At 38.8% G+C, this 27,801-nt stretch overlaps 1 protein-coding gene across 1 annotated transcript in view; it reads right to left on the bottom strand.

Annotated features, from left to right (window-relative positions):
- The window catches only part of me1 (malic enzyme 1, NADP(+)-dependent, cytosolic), a 105,324-nt gene that overhangs the window by 62,959 nt on the left and 14,564 nt on the right, over positions 1-27,801 (bottom strand). Inside the window, exon 2 of the mRNA XM_051131396.1 lies at positions 3,638-3,771. Coding sequence (XP_050987353.1) covers positions 3,638-3,771 — 134 coding nt within the window. The remainder of the gene's footprint in view (positions 1-3,637; positions 3,772-27,801) is intronic.

Below are 27,801 nucleotides of genomic sequence, written 5' to 3'. Positions count from 1 at the left end.
AGTCCACTCAACAAATATCAATTAATTAATTATCAACTATGATATGATGTAATACTGTCTATTTATTATATATACACACACACACAGTTGATGTCAAAAGTCTTATTTTACCAAAATAAGAGGGATCGTACAAAATTCATGATATTGCTTATTTAGTTCTGACCTGAATAAGATATTTCACATAAAAAAAAAAATAGTTTATTTATAAAAATTACTCTGTTCAAAGGCTTAAATCCCCTTGATTATTAATACTGTGTTGTTACCTGAATGATCCACAACTGTGTTTTTTTGTTTAGTGATAGGTGTTCATGAGTCCCTTGTTTGTCCTGAACAGTTAAACTGCCTGCTGTTCTTCAGAAAAATCCTTCATGTCCCACAAATTCTTTGGTTTTCCAGCATTTTTTTGCGTATTTAAACCCTTTCCATTAATGACTGTATGATTTTGAGATCCTTCTTTTCACACTGAGGACAACTGAGGGACTCATATGCAGCTATTACTATTACTACTATTATTGAAGGTTTGAACGCTCACTGATGTTCCAAAAGGAAGAAAAAAATATGCATTAAGAGCCAGGGGTGAAAACTTTTGAACAGAATGGATATTCGTACATTTTTCTTATTTTACATAAATATCATAGTTTTATCATTTAGTATTAGTAGCCTTCAGAGGCTACAGAAGATAATTACATGTTTCCCAGAAGACAAAATAAGTTAAATTTACCCTGATCTTTAAATTCCAAAAGTTTTCACCCCCCAGCTCATATATTAGGTTTACATTGTAGGCAGAGGGACACATATTAGAAAAGAAATTACATGAAAATACCAACAACTGTAGAACAGAGATTACCATACTGTCACATTAAAAAGTCTTGACTGCTTCTTCTAAACAAAGCTCAGGAATAATTAGGGATTTTCCTTGCTTATGTCAAAAAGCTAGGAAAAATACACACCGAGAACAAAAATGCCCCTGGAGATCTTAAACACAAGTTCCTTGTTATAGAAATACGTTTAAGAGAAATATGTTCAAGTTCTACATCTGACCCAAATTAACAAGCCCACGTCACATTCCCCATCAGTACGAGCAAGCTTTCCGTCAAGGCAAAAGCATAATATCTCTCTTGTTTGGCTTGGGAATAGCGTGCCCACCTTCCTGAGTCAGGAGGAAACAGTTATATGTTTACCAGGACTGTAAAATAACAAAGGTGGGATGAGAAGAAATCAAATTCTAGGTGAGTGTCAGCTCTGTCGCAACAGTCATGAACTTAGATCGCTGCGCTCTGACAGCATTTGTGAGGGCAAAATGTGTGAGTGATATTTTGCCACCTTGTTACCTAACTGCGTCTCAGGAGAGTCAACTAAACGTCATTCTCGAGACCTGGCTAGGCTAGAATCTGGCTGGATTGGCTGTCTTCTATTTTGGCAAAGCCAACTGCTGTTGTAAAGCTGTATGTATTCCCAATAAACCGTTGGAAGTAATGGCTTTCACAGAGTTTATACTGTTCCTACTATATGCGGTCGCATTGTAAAGGGGAAGGCAGTACTTCAAAATGAGGTGCTTAGATTATGTTAACAAGCGTGATAATTCTGAAATTAAAGGAACATTATTCCTGTATACGCTTAAATCAGACAGACAGCTTCTTTCCTAATGCGTTTCGCTTTCTTACAAAAAATTTTTCAACCAAGCTTTTAAACTTAAATGTTTTTCCTGATGCCTAAGGCTGCTGGATACTGCAATTACTTGTTAAATATCACAATAGGATAATGCTTTAAAGGGATAGTTCATCCAAAAATGAAAATTCTGTCATTTATTACTCACCCTCATGTCGTTCCAAACCCGTAAGACCTTCAATCGTCTTTACGACACAAATTAAGATATTTTTTGATGAAACCCAAGAGCTTTCTAATCTTGTACAGACAGCAAGTACCACATTCAAGGCCCAGAAAGATAGTAAGGACTTTAAGTAAGCACTCTTCCAAGCAGTCTTTGATGCATGTTCAGGGTCAAAAATCAAAAATATCTTAATTTGTGTTCCAAAGATGAAAGAAGGTCTTACGGTTTGGGAACGACATGAGGGTGAGTAATTAATGAGAAAATTTTCATTTTTGAGTGAACTATTCCTTTAAGTGAGTGTAAAACCTATTCAAATATATTACAAAACTAAAAATGATATAACCAAGAAAGCTGTTTCTTGTTCTTTTGACATGAAATCATCGGCAGCGGTTGACTTGGGCTGACTCATTCTCTCAGAGTAATATGAAAGCATCATGGTGACGGCTTGTTGATTGTTCCGCGTATGTTAACAGATCGCACACACTCACACATGAAAATACACATACACACACAACACAAGTTGTATGCCCAGTCTATTCTCAACTATCTATGTTAACCACACATTTACAATATTTACACATTCCAATACAAAAAAACAAGATGAAATGAATGTCAAACTACATTCCGTACAAGTCACAACATTCCATTAACTCTGTCCATATTTGTGTATTTAAATAACAAGCACCAACAATCAAATCCCCTATTTATGATCGAGTCCAATCTTTATATAAAGAAACCAATTACAGTGAATGAAAGCCCAATGTGTGATAATCAAAGCAGATCTCAAACCACACAACAACACTGCACAAGGAGCTTCTATTTGCTAAGTTATTCAAATGCCTTGAGAGAAAGATTATTTATGCATAGATAAAGGCTTCCTGCAGTCCTCACCGCTTGATATTAATCAAACAAATGATCAGAATGAGAAGCTGTGTATTATGTGATGAATTAGCTTGGTCGTGAAATGTCTACTCATTATTGCTTCTCAGTCCATTGATCACTGCTTATGGCAGAGACTGTTTTCAAAGGCCTGCTGTACTCAGTCAATAAACTGTCAAAACTACTTGTCTCCCTAATCCAAGCCAACAAATGCTAGTACTCTCTTTTTTCCATCTTTGACAGAAATACCCTTTAAATATTTTTGTTAAAAATGTTGGCATGCTTCTCATCCCTTTACAAAATTCAATCAGCAGAACATCAAAATAGCTCTGATAGTCTGGGAAAGAATCCCTCATTGCTCTAGCAGTCAGTAATATGCGTGCCGAGGTCAGGGTCATTCGACAGAAAGCGACCCGTCCAGAAATAAATTGCTCTACTGTCTGCAAGGAAAAAAACAAAGACTTTTATGTGACTAGTAGCCTTGAGATATGACAGAAACATAATTTCCAGAAAAGCCAGGCCTTTAAAACATAGGAACAGATCTCCTGCTGCTTTGGGAGTGTCGTAACAGCAGGGGCTAATGAATTCTGGGAAAATGCTAACTGACAAGATAGCTGAAAATCTATTGATGTTGTTTAGATGATACTTTGATGATGCATTTTATATCCCATCAACCAGCAGGGGTATTCAACTCTTGATGTCCCTTTGCTGTGCAAAAAAAAGATAAGAAAAGTAAACCCTTCTTGCTGTAACAAATGATCTACGTTTATCATCCAAATGGCAGCAACAACAGTAGGTCTTACACCTAGCACTATCTCTGTGGTCTGAAAGATCTAGTTACAGAGAACAACAGATAGATTTGAGACGAAGAAATTATAGTGCAGAAGGATTGTCTGACAGCAGCATGTCAGTACCCAATTTCCTCACCTGTCCAAGTCATCCTTTTTCAGCTCGTAGTTTCTGAGGACACGCAATACCTGCACATCTTGGCTAAGGAAGCAGGGAGGCAACAGGCCATGAATGCCCAGCTGCAAGCGCTCTTCCAGGGAGAACGCCATCCCCTGCAAAGAGGACACAGAACAGTCAACTTTTAGCAATTATTACCGAACATATCAGGACACCAACTTGCACTGCTTAGTTTAAAATCAGAGTTACCTGAATGTTAGAATACATTTTACTTTCATAATATGACTAATTTCAAAATGAAACAGTATATTAAAGAATTTATTACAAGACATTATTTTATTCATTGGGAATTGATTGGTAAAAAAAAAAGTTGGCGATATATCAAGTTTCTTTCTACACTTGAGGCCCAATGTTTACATACACCCTGCAAAATGTTAATTATTTTACCAAAATAAGACGGATCATACTAAATGCATGTTATTTTTTATTCAGTACTGACCTGAATAAGATATTTCACATAAAAGATATATAGTCCACAAGAGAAAATAACAGCTGAATTTAAAAAATGACCCTGTTCAAAAGTTTGCATACGCTTGATTCTTTATACTCTGTTGTTTTTTTTATTTTGTTTTTTTAGTGATAGCTGTTTATGAGTCCCTTGAACAGTCCTCCTGAACAGTTAAACTGCCCGCTGTTCCTCATAAAAATAAAAATCCTGAAGCTCCCACAAATTCTTTGGTTTTTCAGCATTTTTGTGTATTTGAACCCTTTCCAACAATGACTGTATGGCTTTAAGATCCATCTTTTTACACCGAGGACAACTGAGCAACTCATGTGCAACTATCACAGAGGGTTCAAACGCTCACTGATGCTCCAGAAGGAAAAAAGATGCATTAAGAGCCGGGAGGTGAAAACTTTTGAACAGAATGTAGATGTGTACATTTTTCGTATTTTGCCTATATATCTTTTTTTTTTCATTTAGGATTGCCCTTCAGAAGCTAAAGAAGATACCACATTTCCCAGAAGACAAAATAAGTTACATTTACCCTGATCTTCAAATGCAAAAAGTCCCCGGAAAGGGTTCAAATACACAAAAAAGCTGAAAAACCAAAGAATTTGTGGGACCTGAAGGATTTTTCTGAAAAACAGCAGGCAGTTTAACTGTTCAGGACAAACAAGGATCGTGTAAACAACTATCACTAAACAAACAAACAAACAAAAAAAAAAAAAAACAGCTGTGGATCATTCAGATAACAACACAGTACTAAGAATCAAGTGTATGTAAACTTTTGAACATTTTTATATATGACTACTTTATGTGAAATATCTTATTCAGGTCAGTACTGAATAAAAAATAACTTGATAACTTGTATTTTGTACAATCCCTCTTATTTTGGTAAAATAATTAACATTTTGCAGATTTTGCAAGGTGTATGTAAACTTTTGACCTCAACTGTACTGTATGTAAAATCACTACAAGCACTACTAAAGTAATAAGAAACGTATATACTTTGCATTCATTTCAATAATTAATCTTTATTCAACTAAGCCTCTGCAGCTGTATTATTAAAAGATTGTTTGGAAAAGCTTAAATAAATCCCCATATTTCCCTTCCATATATCTTAGATGACTAAAAGGCTTTATGTAGCTGCTCAAACAGCTCTATTCCCAACTCACTGTTTGTTATGTGAGGAAGTCCGTAATGCAAGCAAAGCCAAGGAAAGGTCACAAAGGGCCACGGCTGAATCACACCACAGTGTGGCGTACAGCCAACAGAGCAAGGCTGCTACTTTGCTGCCGTGACCCTTGACATTTACCCTGACCCTGAACTCTACAAAACAAATGCTACAGCCAGGGGGCCCCGAGTTCATATTACCAAACTCTCCACATGTGCACTGCTGAGCAAGATTTGTTCCACAGAAATGGATGCCTATTTAGGAATATCTGTGAGGACCAAAAGCTGTGGCATTTGAAGCCAGCCTGTCTTTTCCTTAATGACAGACTTGCATCATCATTGCCATACCTCTGGCCGCTCCTTCAGAGAAACCACTAAGGAAGGCTCAAAACCCCGAAAGGCTGAGCTAGATTTGCTTTTTAAACAAGTATATGCAAGTCTGGCTTTTCAGCCCTTTTTCATCTGGTTATGTTAAATGGTCTGTTTGTAAAAATGATTTTGGCCTTGTAAACACAAGACCAGTCTGCACACGTGCAATAAGATGTAGTGTTATTGACACAGCTGAGGCCAAAAGGACCTCGCTATATAAAAACACTGAGCATTTTGCTGCTGCTTCATTAGATAAAAATGAAATGCTATATTTCTGTAATATCTGCAAGACATTTTAACTCAGAGTTTGACTGTTCTGTGTGGAACATTAGATCAAAACAATGCTAATTTGGCAAATTAGATCAAAACCAGAAAAGCAGACAAAAATATTGTAATATTTATGTACAGTAATATTAATATTTCTGTCAGAGGCAAGGGAGGCAGGGCCTCCTCAAAAAATTAGATGAGAAGAAAACTGTAGAACAAAAATAAAACAACCCAAATATTACAAAACAAGACATTAAAAAGTTTATAAATCACTTGTTTTTCTAAAGTAAAACTGTCCAAAGTTACAAAGGGAGTCCATGTTCCTCTCGCCTCCCCTGAACCACTGAGTTTTAACAGACCCCTTAAAGCATGCAGTGAGTTTGTTGGGGGGGGTAACTGATAATGAATTTGGGGAAAGTCAAGTGAGAGGAGGCAATGCCTCCATTGCGATATGATTGAATATGACTGTTTAGGATCAGCTGTGATTGATTCATAAATCCCGCCTCTTTTGTTTGAATACGTTCCACATTTGCAAATCAGTCAGAATGAATAATATAATGACATTAATGGAAAGACTAACAAAAAAGTATGTAAACAACACACACACTTACATATCACCACTTTGTCAAGTCAAAATTAAAATATACCATTTTCTTTTAATAATTTAAGATTTGTAATGTTTTTTTTTAAAGAAGTCTCTTTTGCTCACCAGGCCTGCATTTATTTGATCCAAAGTACAACAAAAACAATGAAATTCTGAAATATATTTACAATTAAAATAACTGTTTTCTATTTGAATATATTTTAAAATGTAATTTATTCCTGTGATTTCAAAGCTGAATTTTTAGCATCATTACATTACACAATCCTTCAGAAACCATTCTAATGTTCTGATTTGCTGCTTAAAATACAGGTATTATTATTAGAATTTTTTCAGGTGTCCTTGATGAATAGAAAGCACAGCATTTATCTGAAATATAAATATTTTTTAACAAAATGTCTTAATCATCACTTTTGGTCAATTTAAAGCATCCTTGCAGAATAAAAGTATTATTTCTACAATTTCTTTCCTAAAAAAAAATTATAAAAATTATACAGACTCCAAGCCTTTGAATGGTATAATGTATAATGTTACATAAGCTTTTCATTTTCGATCTTTCTATTCATCAAAGAATCCTGAAAAATTACTCAGCTGTTTTAAATATTGCTAATAATAATAAATGTTTCTTGAACAGCAAATCAACATATTAGAATGCTTTCTGAAGGATCATGTGAAAACTGGAGTAAAGATATTGAAAATTTATATTTGATCTATTTGAATATATATTAAAATATATTAAAAAAAACGCTATTTTAAATAGTAAAAATATTTCAAAATTGTACTTTTTTGCTGTACTTTTGATCAAATAAATCCAGGCTTGGTGAGCAGAAAAGTCTTTAAAAAACATTAAAAATCTTACTGTTCAAAAACTTTTGACTGGCAGTGTACATCAACATACAATTTCAAATATATATTAATATACAACTTATTGAAACTTCAAACACTCAAATTTCCTCAGGCAATGCTTGTTTGTGCTAGCTACAATACAAACACAACAAACAGCCCTCAATAAACAGCATGTAACAGCACTTTTTGGCTTCTAGAATGATCCTGTGGCAAAAGTGCAGACTTATTACTCAGTAGCCATTGGACGCTATTTGTAACTTCTCTCGTGTCTGTCATCTTCTGAAGCTAACTGTGCAGTGCGCCACTGATGGTCTGTATTTAAGAGCCTCGAAAAGTCAACGCCATTCTGCCAGGTCTGAATTGCAACCTTTGTGATTAAAAACGGACATTCTATTTTGCTCAAAAAGCTGGTGGTTTTTGCAAGACTATCCCTAGACACTTATGATTACATCAGATTTCCTTTCTGTCGGTTTGTAGGGTTGTTAAAACACTAACTATACCGTATATTAGAGACTGTTGAGAGAGCTGTCTAAAACACATCCAAAACAACTTTGACTTAAATAAGCATTTCATTGACCTTTACTGACACATGCAAACGCCTAAATGTGCTTTGGTAGGGTGTCTTCAGCCAACATATTCCTAGCGATTTAAGAAGATTGATGATGACTTGAAAGCAATAGCAACAGACGTTCTCAATGAGAACAGCTCTACCTAATCAAATATAATTACTCAGAAAACTCTATACGAACACTGAATGGTTCCTTGTGGCATATGTGTAATGGAGACATCGGTGGAACCGGGCCCAAGCGGCAAATTAATGTCTCTGACAATGGAGCTGCAGGCGGAACTCCGGAGGGCACGTCCACAGGGCCCAGGGACTGGCATTCTGATCGTGGCCACGGATGGCTGGACTGGGGAAAGTGGTCTGTTTGATGGCACGCATGGATGGCAAGATTTGAGCAATGAGTCCCGGAGCTCCTGGCAGGACAGGCGTGGGAAATGGTGAGGAACTTGGCACTGGTTTAGAGCGACTCAGCATTGCCAAGATGTCAAGATGAGTGCGAGACTTGCGAATCTTGCTCTATATATAGGAAACACAACAAGAATGTAGCTATCTAGATCAAAAGGATTGTAAATAGTAGGACATGGACAGAATAGCAAACAGAGCAGTCTATCGCCCCGATGGATGCATCATTTAAAAGCACTTAAAGGGATTGTTTACACAAAAAATGTCAAATCTGTCTTCATTTACCCACTGCAATGTCTGTCCGTTTCAACATGTAAGGCTACACAACTTAGGAAAAAAAGATATAATAATTCATTACATTTATATAGTGCTTTTCTGCTTTTCTAAGCACTCAAACCACTCTAGATTTTGAGTGTGCAGCATCCACTTGGATGATGCGACGGCAGCCATAGTGCCCCAGAAAGCCCACCACAAACCAGCTTATTGGTGGAGAGGAGACCGAGTGATGAAGCCAATCAGTAGATATGGGGTTTGATAGGAGCCATGATTGTCAGAGGAAAATGGGCAAATTTGGCCAGGATGCTGAGGTCACACATCTACTCTTTTTGAAAGAAATCCTGGGATTTTTAATGACCACAGAGAGTCAGGACCTCAGTTTAACATCTCGTCCGAAGGACGGTGCTTTTTGACAGTATGGTGTCCCCATCACTATACTGGGGCGTTAGGACCCACATAGACCACAGGATGAGCAGCAAGCAACCTAGTTTTCTCAGGAGGTCTACCATCCTGACCAGGCTTGGCTTCAGTGGGCGACAGTGTTAAAAATGTTTGTTAATGAGCTTTTTTTTATCATGACTAAGGCGAGACGAAGACGAGACGACAATAAGGTCAATAAATGAAAACTGTGACTGTATCTAGATGCAATTTCATTGACGGAAAAAAAACTAAAATCTATTAAAAAAATAAAAACTTTACCTAAAACCTCTCTTTATTTTTGTCAAAGAAAAGGAGACATAATAATATTGCAGATTGAATGCGTTTACACGCCTACTACGCGAGCTTTCAAATGTGGTTGCCAGATAACAAGACTTCAAATCCTTCAATTAGAGCTTTGCTGTTACAAGTATACATTTTCTGGCCGGTGGTTTGCTTATTTTAAGCAATCTGGCAACCATGCACACACGCTTGCTCCTCATTGCAGAAGCGCTGCCGACAAGGATCTGAAAACACTGACAAACAAACAAAAAATTTATATTCCTGTTAACTACAAATTCTCGTCTTGCACTAGTTCTGTGATGCAATGACTTCATGTATTATGTAATCACACTGGAAAGGTCACACGTGGTTGGTTCTTCGTCTGTGTATTTCGGTTCAAAAAGGTAGAGTAGGGCGAAAAACCCCATCTCATTTTCTCCTATTTTAAAATAATCTGACATCTTTGTTTTTAGAAAATGACCAATTGTTTTGCTAGATAAGAGCCTTATCCTCATCTGGGATTGTGTAGAGCCCTTTGAAGATGTATTGAAACTGCAATTTGCAAACTGCAACCTGTTGGCCACCATTGAAGTCCATTATACGGAGAAAAATCCTGGAATGTTTCCCTCTGTAACAGGACTCTTGAGAAGCGTGACAGATCCAAGTGTGAGCTTTTATTAAACACAACGTAGTCAGACAGGCAGGGTCGATCTCCAAACAAACAGTAATATCCAGGGCAAAAACAATAGCGAAATCCAGAAAACAGGCAGAAGGTCAAAATACCAAGAGAGCAGTCAAAGTAGCAAAATAAACAAGGCAATGAAACAAGGCAAAAACGATGGCAAGGAAACAGAACAAAACAATGGCAAAAACAAGGCAAAACTATGACAAGAAACCAAACCGTGAAAATAACAAAAACAAGGCAAGGAAATCCGAGAAAATGCTTAGTAGAGTCCGCACAGGCCCATCATTGGCAGACAGTGGAACCCTGGAGGACCTGGACTGTGGAGGTGTGGCAGACAGTGGAACCTTGGAGGACCAGGGCCATGGAGCTGTGGCAGACAGTGGAACCCTGGAGGACCTGGGCCGTGGAGCTGTGGCAGACAGTGGAACCTTGGAGGACCAGGGCCGTGGAGCAATGGCAGACAGTGGAACCTTGGAGGACCTGGACCGTGGAGCTGTGGCAGACAGTGGAACACTGGAGGTCCTGGGCCGTGGAGCAGTAGCAGACAGTGGAACCTTGGAGGACCTGGGCCGTGGAGCAATGGCAGACAGTGGAACCTTGGAGGACCTGGGCCGTGGAGCAATGGCAGACAGTGGAACACTAGAGGGCCTGGGCCGTGGAACAGTAGCAGACAGTGGAAACTTGGAGGACCTGGGCCATGGAGCAATGGCAGACAGTGGAACCTTGGAGCAGAAGTCCACCATGTTTGATTCGGAGGAGCCTGGAGCCATGGTGGAGCAGGGAGAGCAGGAAGCCATGGTGGGGCAGGCAGAGCTGGAAGAGAAGGGAGCCATGGCAAGGCAGGCAGAGCAGGAAGCAATGGCAAGGCAGGCAGAGCAGGCATAACAGGGAGCCAAGGTGAGGCAGGCAGAGCAGGTAAAGCAAACAGGAGCAAAGATATCCACAGAAGAACAAATGGCATCCATAGCAGAGCGGAGAGTTCTTGATTAGCCTTCTTGGCCATGACATGGCAGGCAGAGGGTTCATGATTGGCCTTCTTGACCATGAAATGGCGGGTAGAGAGTTCATAATTGGACGCCGCCCCCATAGGAAGTTCTGCAGCCGGAGCCGCCACCTCCGGGGGCATTGGCGCAGACTCATAGTCAGACGTGGCAGTGAGTTCATGGGTGGACACCACCTCCTTAGAAGGTTCTACAGAGCATGCTGACACCTCAGGAGGTATTGGCGCAAACTCTTGGACAAGAGAGGCCTCTGGCACAGACTCGTGGACAGATGAGGCCTTTGGAGCAGACTTGTGTACAGATGAGGCCTCTGGAGCAGACTCGTGGACAGACGAGGCCTCTGGAGCAGACTCGTGGACAGACAAGGCCTCTGGAGCAGACTCGTGGACAGACAAGGCCTCTGGAGTACAGTGTGTAGCCCACACGCTTAAAATGGCAATAGCCATTACAGGCAGCACAGTAGATAGTGGGATGCCTGCTGGTCTTGAGGGTGTGGATGCTGTTGATATCTGGCTTGGGAGCGTGGGCTCTGCGCGGTTTGGGCGATGAGACGAGACTTGGCGAGGCTTTAAAAGGACGGCTGAGACCTGACGAGGCTCCGGGATGTCAGCTGATACGTGACAAGGCTCTGAGGGGTCAGCTGAGATGTGAAGTGGCTTTGGAAGGTCAGAGGGGACCTGGTGAGGTTCTGGCAGAACGGCCGTGGCTTGGCGAGGCCCTGTACTAGCAGCCATGTCGTGAAGAGGTGCTGTTGGGAGCGCAGCTGTTTCTTGACTTCAGGAAGGTCTGTTGTGACTTGACTTGACTCAGGGAGGTCTGCTGTGACTTGACTTGACTCTGGGAGGTCTGCCGTGGCTTTACTTGACTGTGGGAGGTCTGCCGTGGCTTGACTTGACTCAGGGAGGTCTGCCGTGACTTGACTTGACTCAGGGAGGTCTGCCGTGACTTGACTTGACTCAGGGAGGTCTGCCGTGACTTGACCTGGCTCGTGAAAACCAGCTGTGACTTGACTTGGTTCATGAAGGTCAGCTGTGACTTGACTTGGCTCATGACGATCTGCTGTAACTTGGCTTGGCTCATGAAAATCAACTGTGGCTTGGCTTGGCTCATGGGGAACAGCAGCTGTGTCTTGGCTTGACTCATGGGGAACAGCAGCTGTGTCTTGGCTTGACTCATGGAGAACAGCTGTATCTTGGCTTGATTCATGGAAAACAGCTGTGACTTGGCTTGATTCAAGAACTTCAGCTGTAACTTGACTTGATTCCGAAGTAACAGCTGTAACTTGACGTGGCTCAGGAAACACAGCTGTCACTTGATTTGGCACTGAACATGCAGCCCTGACTTGACTTGACACCGGAGGATCAGGCGTCACTTGATTTGTTTTGTGTGTGGCAGACATGGTGAGATGAGATTTGGATGAGATGGTGTTGCACTGAAGAGGCTTGGGTGTGGTAGCCATCTTGGCCGGGGACTCAGATGGAAGCGGCCATCTTGTGAGCAGGCTTGGGGATGGCGGCCATCTTGTGAGCAGGCTTGGGAATGGCGGCCATCTTGTGAGCAGGCTTGGTGATGGCAGCCATCTTGTGGACTGGCTCTGGGACGACAGGCATGGCGTGAGCAGGCCCTGGAGCTAGACGTCTTCACGGAGGACCCGAGACCCGAGGACCCGGGACCCGGGACCCGACCCAGGACCCGTACGGGTTCGGGTCTATATTTTAAATGGTCAGTCGGATCCGGGTCGGGTCCTAATCTATTACCTCGGGTCCCGGGTCTGTTTAACATTTGTGTGTAATACCCGAATCGATCGGAGAACACCGCACTCGCCAGTGATCAGTTTCGGTCAGCACTTTGCGTGTGTTTTGTAACTTGCAACTTGTAAAATTAGGACGAGAAAAGTGTAAGCGGGAAATAAGGTGGGGAAAAAAACATGCGTGACGCGAAGTTAACGCTAGTACTGCAAGCGGACGGTATCAAGCTGTCTCATGTGAATTCCTCCTTTAAGCTTCATAAGATTAACTAGGTGGAGCTTTAAGCATATGTTTTGCATTGTTTTCTACTGAAGAAGAGACGCACCTACTGAACACGCACGATGGTGCAGTGCAGTCGGCTTTGTGCAACCCACTTCTAAATCCACTCTGATGCGCATCATTCAGTAGTGTCTTGCATTAGCCAAAATCATGACAGTCGACCACATAATATCTTATCCAATTGCACGTGAATAAATGCAAATACTCAATAAAAGCAAGACCGTGGTGCCGGCTTCCTTTGAAATATGATTGCGCCCGCGCCCGCTTCGTCCTGCTTCGTGACAGCAAATGCCGCCTGCATACGCGAGAGCATGTAACCCAGAGTGGTAACATGATAATTAATTGTTGATTACTAATTTGAATCAGTACATTATAACGAAAACAATACCTTGAATAAATTAAGAGTATACTTCTCCAGACACCACTACACCACTGCTCACGCAGTAAAGTGTAACGCACTTCTTGTTCTGTGCGCTTTTTGGAAAAAAAAAAAACTGCTCCAAGCTGCAATAATATATAAATTAAGAAGATTCTTTCGGCAAGAGAGAGGAACATCCTAACATGGACGAAAATGTTAGTGTCAAGGAGGATTGATCACAGTCTGGGCTACTAACAGTAGGTAAGCCAAAAAGTTTTTTCGCAGCTTGTTTAATGACTTGTTAGCAGTTTGCTGTGTAATATGTGCCGACCGGGTGCAGTCGGGCCTCTGTCTTCCCAGCCGGGTTCGGGTCCAATTTACGAATAACCGTCGGGTCCGCGTCGGGTAGTAAATTTAAGGCATTTCTTGGGTCTGCACGGGTTCGGGTCCCACTTTCAAATTAAATACGGGTCCGGGTCGGTTCCCTGCAACAAATTTACGGGTCTCTTCGGGTTCGGGTACGAATTTTTGGACCCGTGAAGACCTCTACCTGGAGCGGCAGGCATGGCGTGAGCAGGCTGTGGCCTGGCAGAAGTGATGTGAACAGGCCCTGGAGCGGCAGACGTGATGTGAGCAGGCCTTGGCTTGGTCGATATGACTTGAGCAGGCTTTGGCTTGGCAGGCATGACGTGAACTGGCTTTGGCTTGGCAGGCTTGGCGTGAGAGGGTTCTGACATGATACTAACTATTCCAGACATGACAGAAAAGTTGGGAGATACTGGGGGATTGCAGGGTTCCTCATTAGCAATCCCCACAGTAAATGGTGAACCAGCCAGCAGCAGTGCAAAGTCAATGTATTGTTCTGGTGTGGCCGAGCATCTATTGTCTGGCATGAGGTTGTACAAATTGTCCTTAAGTCCATTACAGAAAATACCTTTCAGGGCAACATCATTGAAGTCCACCAAATGGCACAAATTACAAAAATCCTCCACATATTCCTCTATAGCGGATTACCTTGACGCAGGCAGAGGAGGCGTGATGCTGGGTTCATGGTTGATCTGTGTCCAAAAGCTGCTGGATCTTTGGGGGGCGAAGTATTCTGTAACAGGACTCTTGAGAAGCGTGACAGATCCAGGTGCGAGCTTTTATTAAACACAATGTAGTCAGACAGGCAGGGTCGATCTCCAAACAAACAGTAATATCCAGGGCAAAAACAATAGCGAAATCCAGAAAACAGGCAGAAGGTCAAAATACCAAGAGAGCAGTCAAAGTAGCAAAATAAACAAGGCAATGAAACAAGGCAAAAACGATGGCAAGGAAACAGAACAAAACAATGGCAAAAACAAGCCAAAATTATGACAAGAAACCAAACCGTGAAAATTACAAAAACAAGGCAAGGAAATCCGAGAAAACGCTTAGTAGAGTCCGCACAGGCAAAACAATACTTCGCCAGGGCCTGTTTGGTTTAGGCCTCCTTAAATGGCCACCAAACAGGAAGTTACCAGAGAAGCAGCAGAGGGAGCAGCAACAGGCAGTCAATGGGTGAGGGCTCCCTCTGCTGGCGTGGCGTTACACCCTCAAAAACCCTAATTTCTTTTCGAATGAAGAAAGAAAGACATGAACATCTTGGATGACATGGGGGTGAGTAAATTATCAGGAAATTTTAATTCAGAATTGAACTAATCCTTTAAGAGACCCAAATTTAAGAGCAAATGGAGAGATAAGTTTGTGTGGAACAAAGACACAGCGCATATTTAAATAAATTGCAGCTTTTGTGATTTGATAATCACACTAAGTCATATCACAATTTCAGTTTTATTGTGCAGTATTGTTCTGTGATGCTTTGCAACACAAAAGACGATATTCTGAATGCCAGCGATGTTCAAACAACACTAAAACATCAAAACATCTTTTGTGTTCCACAGAACAAAGAAAATCACACAGGTTTGTAACAACATAATTGTAAGTAAATGTTGAACTACCTCTTTAACAGTCAAAATGCAAAGAAACGCTTATATCATAGGGCCTGCCATGTTTGTTGGCTCAGGTTGCTACAGCTTTTTATAGCAATAAAGGGACAGGCAGGGTAGGAATGTGTGAATGCTTCCACATGCGTAACAACCACAAAAAAGACTGCATGGCGTGTGCCAGCGTGTGTTATGCCCACACAAGCTCAAGCAAGGAGAGCTGATGTGCATGCCAACCTGCAATCTCAAGATCAGTACCACCACCCTTTCTTCTTTGGCCATGACCAGCACCACCCCAAACACATCGCACTAAGTACTCTGTGGCAAACATGAAAGCCTTGTATTTGATCTGACAAAAGCCAGTCTGCAGCCTTCAAAAGCTCTTCTAGACTTCAAGCAAGAGGTCACATTGAAGAACACAGGGATTTCAATTCAAACAACTCAATCTGAAACCTGAAATTCCCAGTACTTGTACACGGAAAATGTTGCAATTGGTCCGTAGAGGAGCCAAAAAAGCACCAAGGTAAAGGAAAAGCAAAGCAAGGCTGTTCTTCAGTGGAACTTTACAGTGGAAGTGATGTTTCTTGATCTTGTAATGGAGAATACATGAGAGTCCGTGAAGGACATCAGTGTCAACAGCACTATAATGAGCAACTTTAGATGAAGAATTGTATTTGCGTTTTCACTGGTTAGAAAAGTTTGAGCTGAGCCATCTGTATAACCTCTGCTTCCAAAATCGTTCATTATGATTTGAAATTTTACTTTTCTTATCTCATATTTTGGACTGACTTAATGTTCTTGGAGTGAGCCAAAGCATAAGGGAGTTTCTTCAACATTGGGCAATTTTATGATTTAGTGGTTGATTTTTATTTTATGAAAACAGATTTGTGTGTGTGTGTGTGTGCGTGTGTGTGTGTGTGCGTGCACCTGGTATTTATCACGTTATGGGGACCAAATGTCCCCACAAGGATAGTAATACCAGTAAATTTTGACCTTGTGGGGACATTTGTGAGGTCCCCATGAGGAAACAGGCTTATAAATCATGTAGAATGAGTTTTTTTGAGAAAGTAAAAGTGCATAGTCTCCTGTGAAGGCTAGGTTTAGGTGTAGGGTAGGTGTAGGGCGATAGAAAATAGGGTTTGTACAGTATAAAAACCATTACGCCTATGGAATGTCCCCATAAAACATGTAAACACAATATGTGTGTGTGTGTGTGTGTGTGTGTGTGTGTATGAGGATTACATTGAAAAATAAGTTTTAGTAGATGCTTGGTTTTATTCAGACAATAAAAAAAATTGAAATTAAATTTAAATTAACTAAAAACTAGTCTAAACTGCAAGTGCAATAAACAAACAATATCAATATTTGTTATGTGAAAATAATTTACATACTTTTAAATAATTATAACATAACATGAACATTTTCCTCCTAATATTTTTCCTAAAAGTTGGTGTGTTTTATAAAGTGTTTAAGAAATACAAGACATGATACAAGTGAAGATAACAAAGAAAAAACAAGGTAAATATCACTTTTTTATTGGGTGTCATTTACAGCCAAGCTATAATTGTCAAATTACACTACCAAACAGTAAAATAGTGACATATTTTTACTATTTGAAAAATTAATTATTATTATTATGATGTTGAAAACAGCTGAATGGATTTTTTTTAGGTTTCTTTGATGAATAGAACGTTCAGAGGAATAGCATTTATCTGAAATAGAATCTTTTGTAACATTATAAATGTCTTTATCATCACTTTTGATTAATTTAAAGCATCCTTGTTAAATAAAAGTATTAATTACTATAATTTCTTTCCCAAAAATAGATGTATACTGACTCCAAGCTTTTGAATGGTATAGTATAATGTTACAAAAGCTTTTAATTTCAGATTAATGCTGACCATCTATCTATCTACCATTCTATTCATCAAAGAATCCTGAAAAAAATGCACTCAGCTTTTTAAAATATTGATTTAATAATAATTATTGATAATTGAAAACATCATTATTAATAAATGATTACTACAAACATTTCTTGAACAGCAAATCAGCATATTAGAATGATTTCTGAAGGATCATGTGACACTGAAGACTGGAGTAATGATGCTGAAAATGTAGCTTTGATCACAGGAATAAATTACATTTTAAAATATATTCAAATAGAAAGCAGTTATTTTAAAAAGTAAATATTCCAAAATTTTACTGTTCTTGCTGTACTTTGGATTAAATAAATGCAGGCTTGGTGAGAAAAATAAAAATCTTAAATCTTGACTGGTGGTGTATTTTAAAAACGTATAGCCTAAAATGCAATTAAAAGCCAAAAAATACATTCTATGATGCAAAACTGGGGGAATTTTCATTACTGGGAATCATCTTGCATTGTAAGAGTGAAAAAAAAGCATGTTTTAAAAACTAAATTCCTAAAAGTTCACTGTGCCAAAAGTGGTCACAGTTGAAGAAACACCCCACATGCATATCTACACGTACAGACTACAATCACACATCAAACACAACCCTCATCTTTCTCCAAACACAAACTATGGTTTGAAATTTGGTCCATTTCATTGCGTGAGAAAGGAAATCTTTCATGTCAATCGAATGCACAAACTGGCTTTCTTTCTCAGAGATCAGAGGCTGAGTTTTTGTTCTGATGTGCTTCTCACATTTCTCTTATGACCAAGTGAAAACCTTCATCCATCCGAAAACACTGAAAACATTCCTGTTAAGAGAATGTTTTGGCCTGATGCAACAGCGGTGCGAGTGATCAGACACAGAGGCAAGAGTCCCAGCCTACCTTACGTCAATTAACTGTAGCAGTCACATGATCCACCTCCAGCTCCAATGGGAGCGGTATGGGAGATTGCTCTGGCGTTGATGATGAAAAAGGATGTTTTTCCAACTTCTAAAACTGCAGAATCCAAATAAAACAAGTGTGGGTTTGTGTAGGAGATGTTTACCAATCTGAGAAGTTTTAAATCATTGGTTTGGGTTAAAGGGTCATTTTAAAGGTTAAAAATGCCAGGAATAAGAAGACACAAACTATTAACTTCAGGGGAAAAAACACACAAGGCTGCCTGATGGTGAAACCAAAAAAGGTTTTTCACATAGTTCCAATACAAGTTGTCATGGGGTACAAGTCAGACTAGACCTTTCCAGCTGACCAAATAGGGAACGTATGAACACATGCTATTCTCATAAACACCCTCGTCACTTAAATTGCTGTATTAATGCCATATGCATCTTCTCACGCTCTCGATTCAGCCCACAGGCAGAAACCAAGAGTCAAGACAAATACAAAGGATGACCAAGCAAAGGAACTTGTGACTTGTAGGACAAAAACAGAAAGTCAGGGGTGGAGATAGTGTGCTGCATGTCTTACTGACATAAAGCATACAGCAGATTGAGTGGCATAGCACTTAAACATGATTACTGAATGTTTGTTGTTCAATTTCCTCAAAAGCAAGCCATGAGACATCAGCAATGCTTGTGCTAAGTTAAAGAGATAGTTCACACAAAAATGAAAATTCTGTCATCTTTTATTCTCCCTCATGTCATTTCAAGCCTGTTTGACTTTCTTTGCAGAACACAAAATAAGATTAAAAAGTCGTATGATAGCATTTTCATATTTGGGTGAAGTATCCCTTTGATACTTCACATCTATGAAGACTTCACATGAAACTCTTAAGAACAAATTTCATCGCCTCCGGTCTGTGAAAAAAACTCAATAAAAGAGAAGTAGGCAGGAAGACAAAACAAGAAGCGAAAAAATCTCAAATGCAGGAAGACAAACACGTGTGAACCTTGAGGAAAGAGCAATAAGCAAGATCCACATGTGCCCCATTCATTTGTAAGATGACTCTAAACGCCGAAAATATGTGCTTGAACAGTGAGCAATAATACAGTACTGAAGTCAGAGTCCTTTAGCAGCTGGAGGAGGGCATGACTCACATGCACAAACAAAAGTGAAGGCTGCATCAACACAAATCAATGTGAAACAACTTCTCCAAAACATCAGCAAAATGAAGGAAAAGTGCAGAAATCCCCCTCTATCAATAATAGACTGTCTGGCTACAAACCAACCTTGTGTTTTATGAATTGTGGTATCACTTTTTAGTGGTAAGCAAACTATGGTACCAGAAGTATGACTCAGATTCATGACTTTCCTGCTAGATACTTTCCACAGAGATTGCTCAGTGTATACACAACACTGCTGAAAGTTTAATGACAAAAACATCAATTAGTGAACTAACATACACTTACACAACAATCACATACCCACTTATCTTTCAACACCAAAATAATAGAGAAGGAAAAAGGATCAGCATATAAACTGAAGAAATAAACAGTGATGAAAAAGTAATACTTCAACTTCAGGTAATTCTCTTGAACTGCTTTTTTTATAACTAGCACATACAATTCAACGAGAACCACACATACACTACCAGTCAAAAGTTTCTAAACAGTAAGATTTCTAATGTTTTTTTAAAGAAGTCTCTTCTGCTCACCAAGACTGCATTTATTTGAGCCAAAGTACAGCAAAAGAAGTAATATTGTGAAATATTTTTAATAATTTTAATTTGATAAAATCTGTTCTTCTGAACTTTCTATTCATCAAAGAAACCTGAAAAAAATCTACTCAGCTGTTTTCAACAAAACAATAATATATGTTTTTGAGCAGAAAATCTGAATATTAGAATGATTTCTGAAGGATCATGTGACTGGAGTAATGATGCTAAAAATTCAGCTTTGAAACAACAGGAATAAATTACATTTACATTCAAATAGAAAACAGTAGTTTTAAACAGTAAAAATATGTCAAAATGTTACTGTGTTTGCGGTACTTTGGATCAAATAAATGCAGGCTTGGTGAGCAGAAGAGACGTTTAAAAAAACATTAAAAATCATACTGTTCAAAAACTTTTGACTAGTAGTGTGTACAACGTGAATATTCCACTGGAAATCATTTTTAGATCTCTTTATTGCTCTTTATCACCTTATTGCTTCAAACTTTTCGATGGTACAAATCTCCAAAATATATGAATATTATAAATGTGTAAAATATCTTGGAAAATTTATGGTTTTTGAGGAAAGCATTTTAGGATTTTTCTGCATATAATGGTCTTCATTGGTGCCCCAAATTCGAACTTCCAAAATGCAGTTTTAATGCAGCTTCAAAGGGCTCTAAACGATCCCAGCCAAGGAAGAAGGGTCTTTATAGCGAAACGATCAGTCATTGTTTTTGAAGAATAAAAATTTGTATACTTTTTAAGCACAAAAGCTTGTGTAGCACAGGCTCTGGGATGCGCGTCCACGGGTCGTTCTTGAACGATTTGTTCATTTTGAACGAATCTTTAATGTGACTCGGGAAGAACGAGTCATCTCGGGGAGTGATTCGTTCAGTCACGCATGAGCAACATCCTATTAGGTTCTGCACTGGAATTAGTTCACCTGTTTCAAGTCTTCAGGTTTTTCGAGTCGTTCGTTCATCTTATGGGGCTGTCACGCTGTCACGCTGTCACGTTCATCTTATGGCGCTGTCACTTTGCTAAAATGAACAAAATGACTCGAAAAAAGATTCATTCATTTTGCTGAACAAGACTCAAAGGTCCGAGTCGGTAAAATGATCCGAACTTCCCATCACTACTACAAATCACGTCTTCAAATCACCACAAGCTCATCGTCTGTGTACTCTGGGTCAAAAAGGTAGAGTATGTCGAAAAACTCTATGACAGAATGGTCCGACATTGTTGTATCTTTTTGTTTGTAAACAGCGTTTGACTTACTTGCACTTTCTTAGTCTTTGCGCGTTCCCTTTGTAAACACTGGGTCAGTAGTTCCGCATGACCTTTCGACGTGATTCAATAGTACGTGAACGCGCATCACAGAGCCTGTGCTACACAAGCTTTTGTGCTTAAAAAGACACTTCTTCCTTGGCTGGGATCGTTTAGAGCCCTTTGAAGCTGCATTTAAACTACATTTTGGAAGATCAAAATCGGGGCACCAATGAAGTCCATTATATGGAGAAAAATTCTGAAATGCTTTCCTCAAAAAACATAATTTCTTCACGACTGAAGACAGAAAGACATGAACATCTTGGATAACAAGGGGGTGAGTAAATTATTTGTGAAATGTTGTTTTGGAAGTGGACTTCTCCTTTAAAGCTAAAACTCAAAGACGGAAACCAGCATTAAGCAAATATGCAGACGGCTCCACAAGGAATTCTATGAAAAGATTCTTATATAAAATATCTCGAAATATTTAGTTCAGCAGTGAAATATGTATATTATAAAAGTCGTTTGCTACAGTTGGATGAGAAACCAGCAAATACTGAAATCCAATATTAGATAAAGTATGCTGACAGCTGCACAAGGAATCTGATGATTAGGCTCATTTTAAATAGACATCACTGTCAGAAACAGTTTGTGATGTATTTGTTCATATATGCACATATAAGTGAAGGAGTAAACAAGAAAATGAAAGATGAAATGAGAATGCTGGATAGCTACTATTCCCAGTTCTTTGATCTACTCTAAATCAAAACGGTCCTGAGTTCCTGGTCCTTCTCCAAAACAAAATATGACCTGAACAAAAAGCCAAATTTCGCCTTGCACAAATATCTTTCTTATGACCGCTGTAACAAGCTCTCTTTAAAGTTTTGTTATCTCTTCAGCCAGAGAAAAATCTCAGTGTCTATCTACACTCAGCTGAATCAGAGGTGAGCCAGCAGATTTTTTCCAAAATAGCAGCCAAAAAGGAAACAAATAAAAGAGATTGATAAGTTGGCACTACCTGACAGTACCATTTTTACAGCACAAATTAACTGTCATGGTATAACACCATAGACATTGCTGTGATGTATGCTGGTCTTTTCAGCAAAGTCAGACGGAAAAGATGTTGTCTGCAACATTGTTTCTTTTATTGCCCTTATTATCTACATGGTTTTATTCCAAATGTCAAAAATACTCAAGAATGAACTTCTCATGGAAAACATGTAAAGGTTTTTCAAGACTAAAACACTTAAAAACAAAAAGCCAGACCTGTACAGCATAACATTATTTATATTTATGAATCATTTTTGCGGCTGACTGAAGTGGGTATGCTAATCCTAAAGTACACATCTGCACAATGCAGCATTGTTTACAGGTTCGTCAATATGCTTCTAATCTAAATCACTGTTCATATCTGAAAAGCCACAATCCAGCAGAGCAACAGAGCAGCAAATTTACTAAAAAAAACAATCCAAAGCCATCTGTTTCCAGTGAGGCTAGTAAGGATTTCACTAATAGACATGACACTAAAAATACACTTCCTTTTGTGCGGCTCTTTAATTGTTAAAAGTCACACTTTGACTTTTGACCCTGTTATGTTAAGTAAGAAGATTGTAAAGGTGGGTTGCCATAGCTGTGGAACACAAACAGATCACGAACAGTGAAACTTCCCTTCCTTCTACTTTCAAAACGGTCACCGTGTTGCCCACAAAGGTACCAAAGAGTTGTAAAAGAGGGTAGATTGCTATGCCTTCTTTTAAGGTCGTAAAATGTTCTTTCAGACGGTTGGTAGATTTTTCTTTACAGGCCTGGGTTGCAGGTGCAAAGTTTGCAGTGAAAAAAGTTGCGTCATGACCTTAAAAGTTTAAATCTTGCTAAATAACAATAATGTCTCTATGTTAAGGTGACATTTACAAGGAGATTATTTAGAGTGAAGATAGCTTTTATTGCTTCTAGCTTTATCACTGTGCCCTGTTATCATATGAAAAGGGTCATCATTACTTAAGTCACAGTCATGAATCATTTGTTACTTGCTAATCGTAATAGTTGCTTGGCGGGACATTCTTATTCAAGAAGGATTTCGATCAGACAAAAATCTGTGAGAAGGTGAGTCAAGAGCCATTAGATATCAGGAGAATTGGAGTTCAAACAGCAAATAACAGCATTACAATGATCCATACAACTCAATTAATGTCTTCTGAAGTGAAAAGCTGCATGAAATATGCTTCAAACTGTTGCTTCCAGCTAAAATATGAGAATATTGCTTTTTCCAGTGAAAAACTCATCTTGTCTAAACCAGGAGATAAATATGAACAGATCAAGCATAGGAAACAGTCCAAAACATTACTAAACGAATATGTCGGGGGTTTCTGATATGATAGGACAACCAGAGGAAGGGTTATTATGGATTATAGAATGGTATTTTGGCCAGAAACAACCGTTAGAGGGCATTAATGAATGATTTGTGTCTTACAAACATGCAGTTTTTCATTTCACAAGACATTAAGTGATTAAACAAACTCATTTACATCTTGGATAGCCTGAAGGTGAGTTAATTTTCAGCAAATTTTAATTTTTGGATGTACTTTTGACATGAGCAAAGACATGAGATTAAAAACTGCACAACTTTAATTTCAGTGGGTCTTGAAATAGAAGTAAGAGAGTGGAAATAAGATCAGAACATGCCACAGGCCAGACTCAAATCTCAGTTCCCATGAGTCAACACCCTCCGAGTGGGGTTTTCTATTTAAATTAAAAGACATCCTTTCTTTTATTAAATTATTACAGAAGATCCAATTGCAAATGGATGTTAAATAAAATTCTGAGCCCTCGTGGCCAAGAGTGAGTGTCAAGGCCTGGTAAATATGTAATCAATCCCTCCAGACACTCTGTGGTGAGACTCCTGACCTGTTCTCAGATACAACAACCCTGACACTGTTTCTTCTTTGTTTTGTTTATGTGTGCACCACTTCCCTTTATCATTTCCAAAGTGGTCTGTCATCTTCTTCTCTTTTAAGAAAAGTCTCTCTTTTCAGCTGTATCTTTTCATAAGAGCACTGGGGAAGAGAATCAGAACAAATACACAAAAGACTAAATGGATAACCACAAAGAGAATGACCCAGATGAGAAAGCAAGCTGAAACAAAGCATTCCATGTAATCTAGAAAGAAAAAAACAAGAATAGGACTGGAATTTGTAATATGAGACTTTTTGGTTACTATTCAGAAACTGTGAAATTCAGAATACGGATGGCCATGAAAACTCAACTGACAGCAATGATTGATCAAAATACAATTCTTGAGAGAACAACTGCAGAAAACAAAGTTTTGGGCTCTTTAGACATGCTACTTTTCATCTTGCTACTTGTCACTTTTGGCACGTGTCAGTCTGCAAAATGTAAATGTTCACTTTTAGCACTGAATAAAAAAAAATTTAAGGTGACTAATAATAGCTTTATAAGTACACAATGGAGAAAAAACTCTAACCACTAACACTAACTGCATGAAACATTTCATAGCCTACAAAACTACATAGTAATAGCATTGTTTGCTACTTAAATCGCTTTTGTACACGCCATTAGCTTTTTGATAGGAAAATGTCCAAAAAGCTGCAAGCACAGGTGTCAAAATAAAGAAATTCACACTCTTCATTGCTGCCAAACAGTGTATTTTCAGATTTGGTTTAAATAGATTTAAGGTAAATATCGACTTTTCCGTGTGTTTTAATATAGTAACTACCATGAGCTAACAGTTCCAAAAGTCTCTTTAAGACAAGTCATTTCACTCGGCGGCCATCTTTGAAATGCCTTTGAAATGGCGGCCATGCATTTGAAATGCATGTGCACTGGCTGCACAGTACTGAGCACACGTCTTAGAGCGGTGACTGTTTCTATACCAACCAGGACTTCTAACAGCAGCAGCAGTGACGCGCTGACTTTACCGATTAGCGATTGGCTCATTTATTTCAAAAACGGGGCTTCGCAACCATAACGAGCGTTGCATGTTTCCCCATTTAAAACTATACGAGTGACATGTCTTGGGTATTCTGTAGTCTTTGGCTGTCCGAATGATTTTAGACTTCACAAACCGATTCAAACCGTTATGCAAGCTAGTTTGGCCAAGAACTGATTCAAAAGAGTAATTTGTTCATGAATCTGAAATCGTTCTGATTCTAAACCACCAACGGTAATTACAGATACATGACTTGATTGGTGAAATATTGGCATTTGACCCAACTGACCCTTTGCAAAAACCCGCCCTCCTTAGTTACCTATTGCTATGTCCTACAAACAGTGCCACTCTCACACTACACATCATGTTCTCACACAGTGAAAAAAACATTGCGGAGCAAAGAGGAAACTGACAACATGCCAACAGACAAGACAAAGCAGGTTACTTCAGCTTTAAAATGTTGTCATTTTTAAGACCTTTGAACAATACATACCATTTTGTGGCTTTTTAACGTGCTGTGACAGATCATTGTATTGCCTTATTAGATCAATCGACACGTGAACTGATCATCTTTTCTTCTTTACTTAAAGCACGGGAAAAACATGAATGAACATATTTTATTTCAACCGCAGAAAGACACATATAATGTGCTCACCTAATTGTCATCCAAGATGTTCATGTCTTTCTTTATTCAGTCGTAAAGAAATTATGTTTTTTGAGGAAACATTTCAGCATTTTTCTCCATACAATGGACTGATATGCTGCCCCGATTTTGAACTTCCAAAATGCAGTTTAAATGCGGATTCTAACTATCCCAAATGCAGTTGTAAACGATCCCAGCCGAGAAAGAAGGGTCTTATCTAGCATAACGATCGGTTATTTTCATAAAAATAATACAATTTATATACTTTTTAATGTCAAACACTCGTCTTATCTCAATCTGCCTAAACTGTTTTTGTTCTGGTTCATGACAGTTAGGTTATGTCGAAAAACTCCCATCTCATGTTCTCCCTCAACTTCAAAATCGTCCTATGTCGCTGTTTTACCTTTTTTGTTAAGGGTGTTTGATCTTCTTTGCATGTTCACTTTGCAAAGACTGGGTCGGTACTTCTGCAGTGATATAGGATGATTTTGAAATAATTTCTGAAGTTGAGGGAGAAAATACAAGTTTTTCGACATACCCTAACTGTCTTGAGTCAGAATACACAAAGTTCAACAAGAGCAAGGCAAGACGAGCGTTTGAGAATAAAAAGTATTTAACTTGTATTTTTTTTATGAAACAACCGCATTGGAATCATTTGAAGCTGTATTTAAACTGCATTTTGGACATTCAAAATCGGGGCACCATATCAGTCCATTATATGGAGAAAAATGCTGAAATGTTTTCCTCAAAAAACATAATTTCTTTACGACTGAATAAAGAAAGACATGAACATCTTGGATGACAGTGGGGTGAGTATATTATATGTGAATCTATGTTTTGGAAGTGGACTTCTCCTTTAAGTCCACTGATGTTAATCTGCTCTCCTGTCTGATTTGTTTGTCGGACAGAATAGAGGATTCAGCGTTATGATTGGTCAGATGTTTGTAAAGGGTCAGTTGGGAAATGACAATTTTGACTCTTGATTTTGATTTTAACTGTACTGGACTGTTCGATCTCTTCTGATTTTCTCCAAAAAAATGGTTTAAAGAGTCATTCATCTAAGTATCGAACTTTCTGATTCACTTGAAAGATTTGGCTCAACGGTTGATTAATTTAAGAACTGGACTACACTTTTCACGCACTGTGCTGTGTTTTGATTCATTAAAAAGAACAGGTTCATAAGAGTCAGGAATAATTCAGGAATCATAGTCAGGCTGTAGGTTTTTTCCTTGACGGTCCGAGAACATAGTTTGACAGCTAGCTAGCTCATGACTTGAGACTTGACACTTCATGGCCAAAGAGCCCAATGAACAATTCACACCTTACATTTGTAAAAGAATAGTTTAATTTCTGCACTCAGTCTGGAACAATGAGCTGTATTGTATTCACAGTAAAGTTATAAATGAGTTATATATGGGGCTATATAAGAGGGTTTAAAATTTGTATGTGGAGATCTAAAGAAGTCTTACAAAACAAGATTATATAAGCTACTGATTCACTTATTTTCATGACTTTTTATTTTGCAATAGTTTTAACAGTCTCATGCTCAAGGATTATGAATCTCATGTTCACGTGGAGTTTTGAAATCAATATAGTTAACATTATTATGTTTTTGTAACTTTATCATTTATTTATTGCTTATATATTTTACAAATGTGCATAACATTAATATATAGGTTTGACCACTGTTTGGTTGGGGAAAATGTGTTTTACAGCTGCTTTTTCTCAAAACTGTGTTTTTTTTATTTTGGAAATCTGATATAACCTTGGTTAGGTTACCAACCTCTTTCAAATGCTTCACTTCCTCAATACAAAGAGAAAATTACTGTCTGCCTGTCAGATAAATTCCCCATAAACTGTCCATTCAGATAGATCCATTAGTCTGATTTATGGGGGATTGATGTATTTGTCTCTTGATGTTGTTTAGATGGAAGATGTCAGTTTATCTGAATTGACCTCAAATGGTTTTGCCATCCTAACAAATATCAGATAACTATGAGTCATGAGATTGTTTGAGAGTTGTTGTTTTCCACTTCACCTCACATCCAATCATGAAACCTCAATGTCACAGACACCAATGACAGTGT

Source organism: Labeo rohita, chromosome 16 (genome assembly GCF_022985175.1).
Source record: "Labeo rohita strain BAU-BD-2019 chromosome 16, IGBB_LRoh.1.0, whole genome shotgun sequence".
Classification (NCBI taxonomy): domain Eukaryota; kingdom Metazoa; phylum Chordata; class Actinopteri; order Cypriniformes; family Cyprinidae; genus Labeo; species Labeo rohita.
Note: the sequence above shows the minus strand (reverse complement) of the source record. Positions and strands in the feature narration are given on the sequence as shown.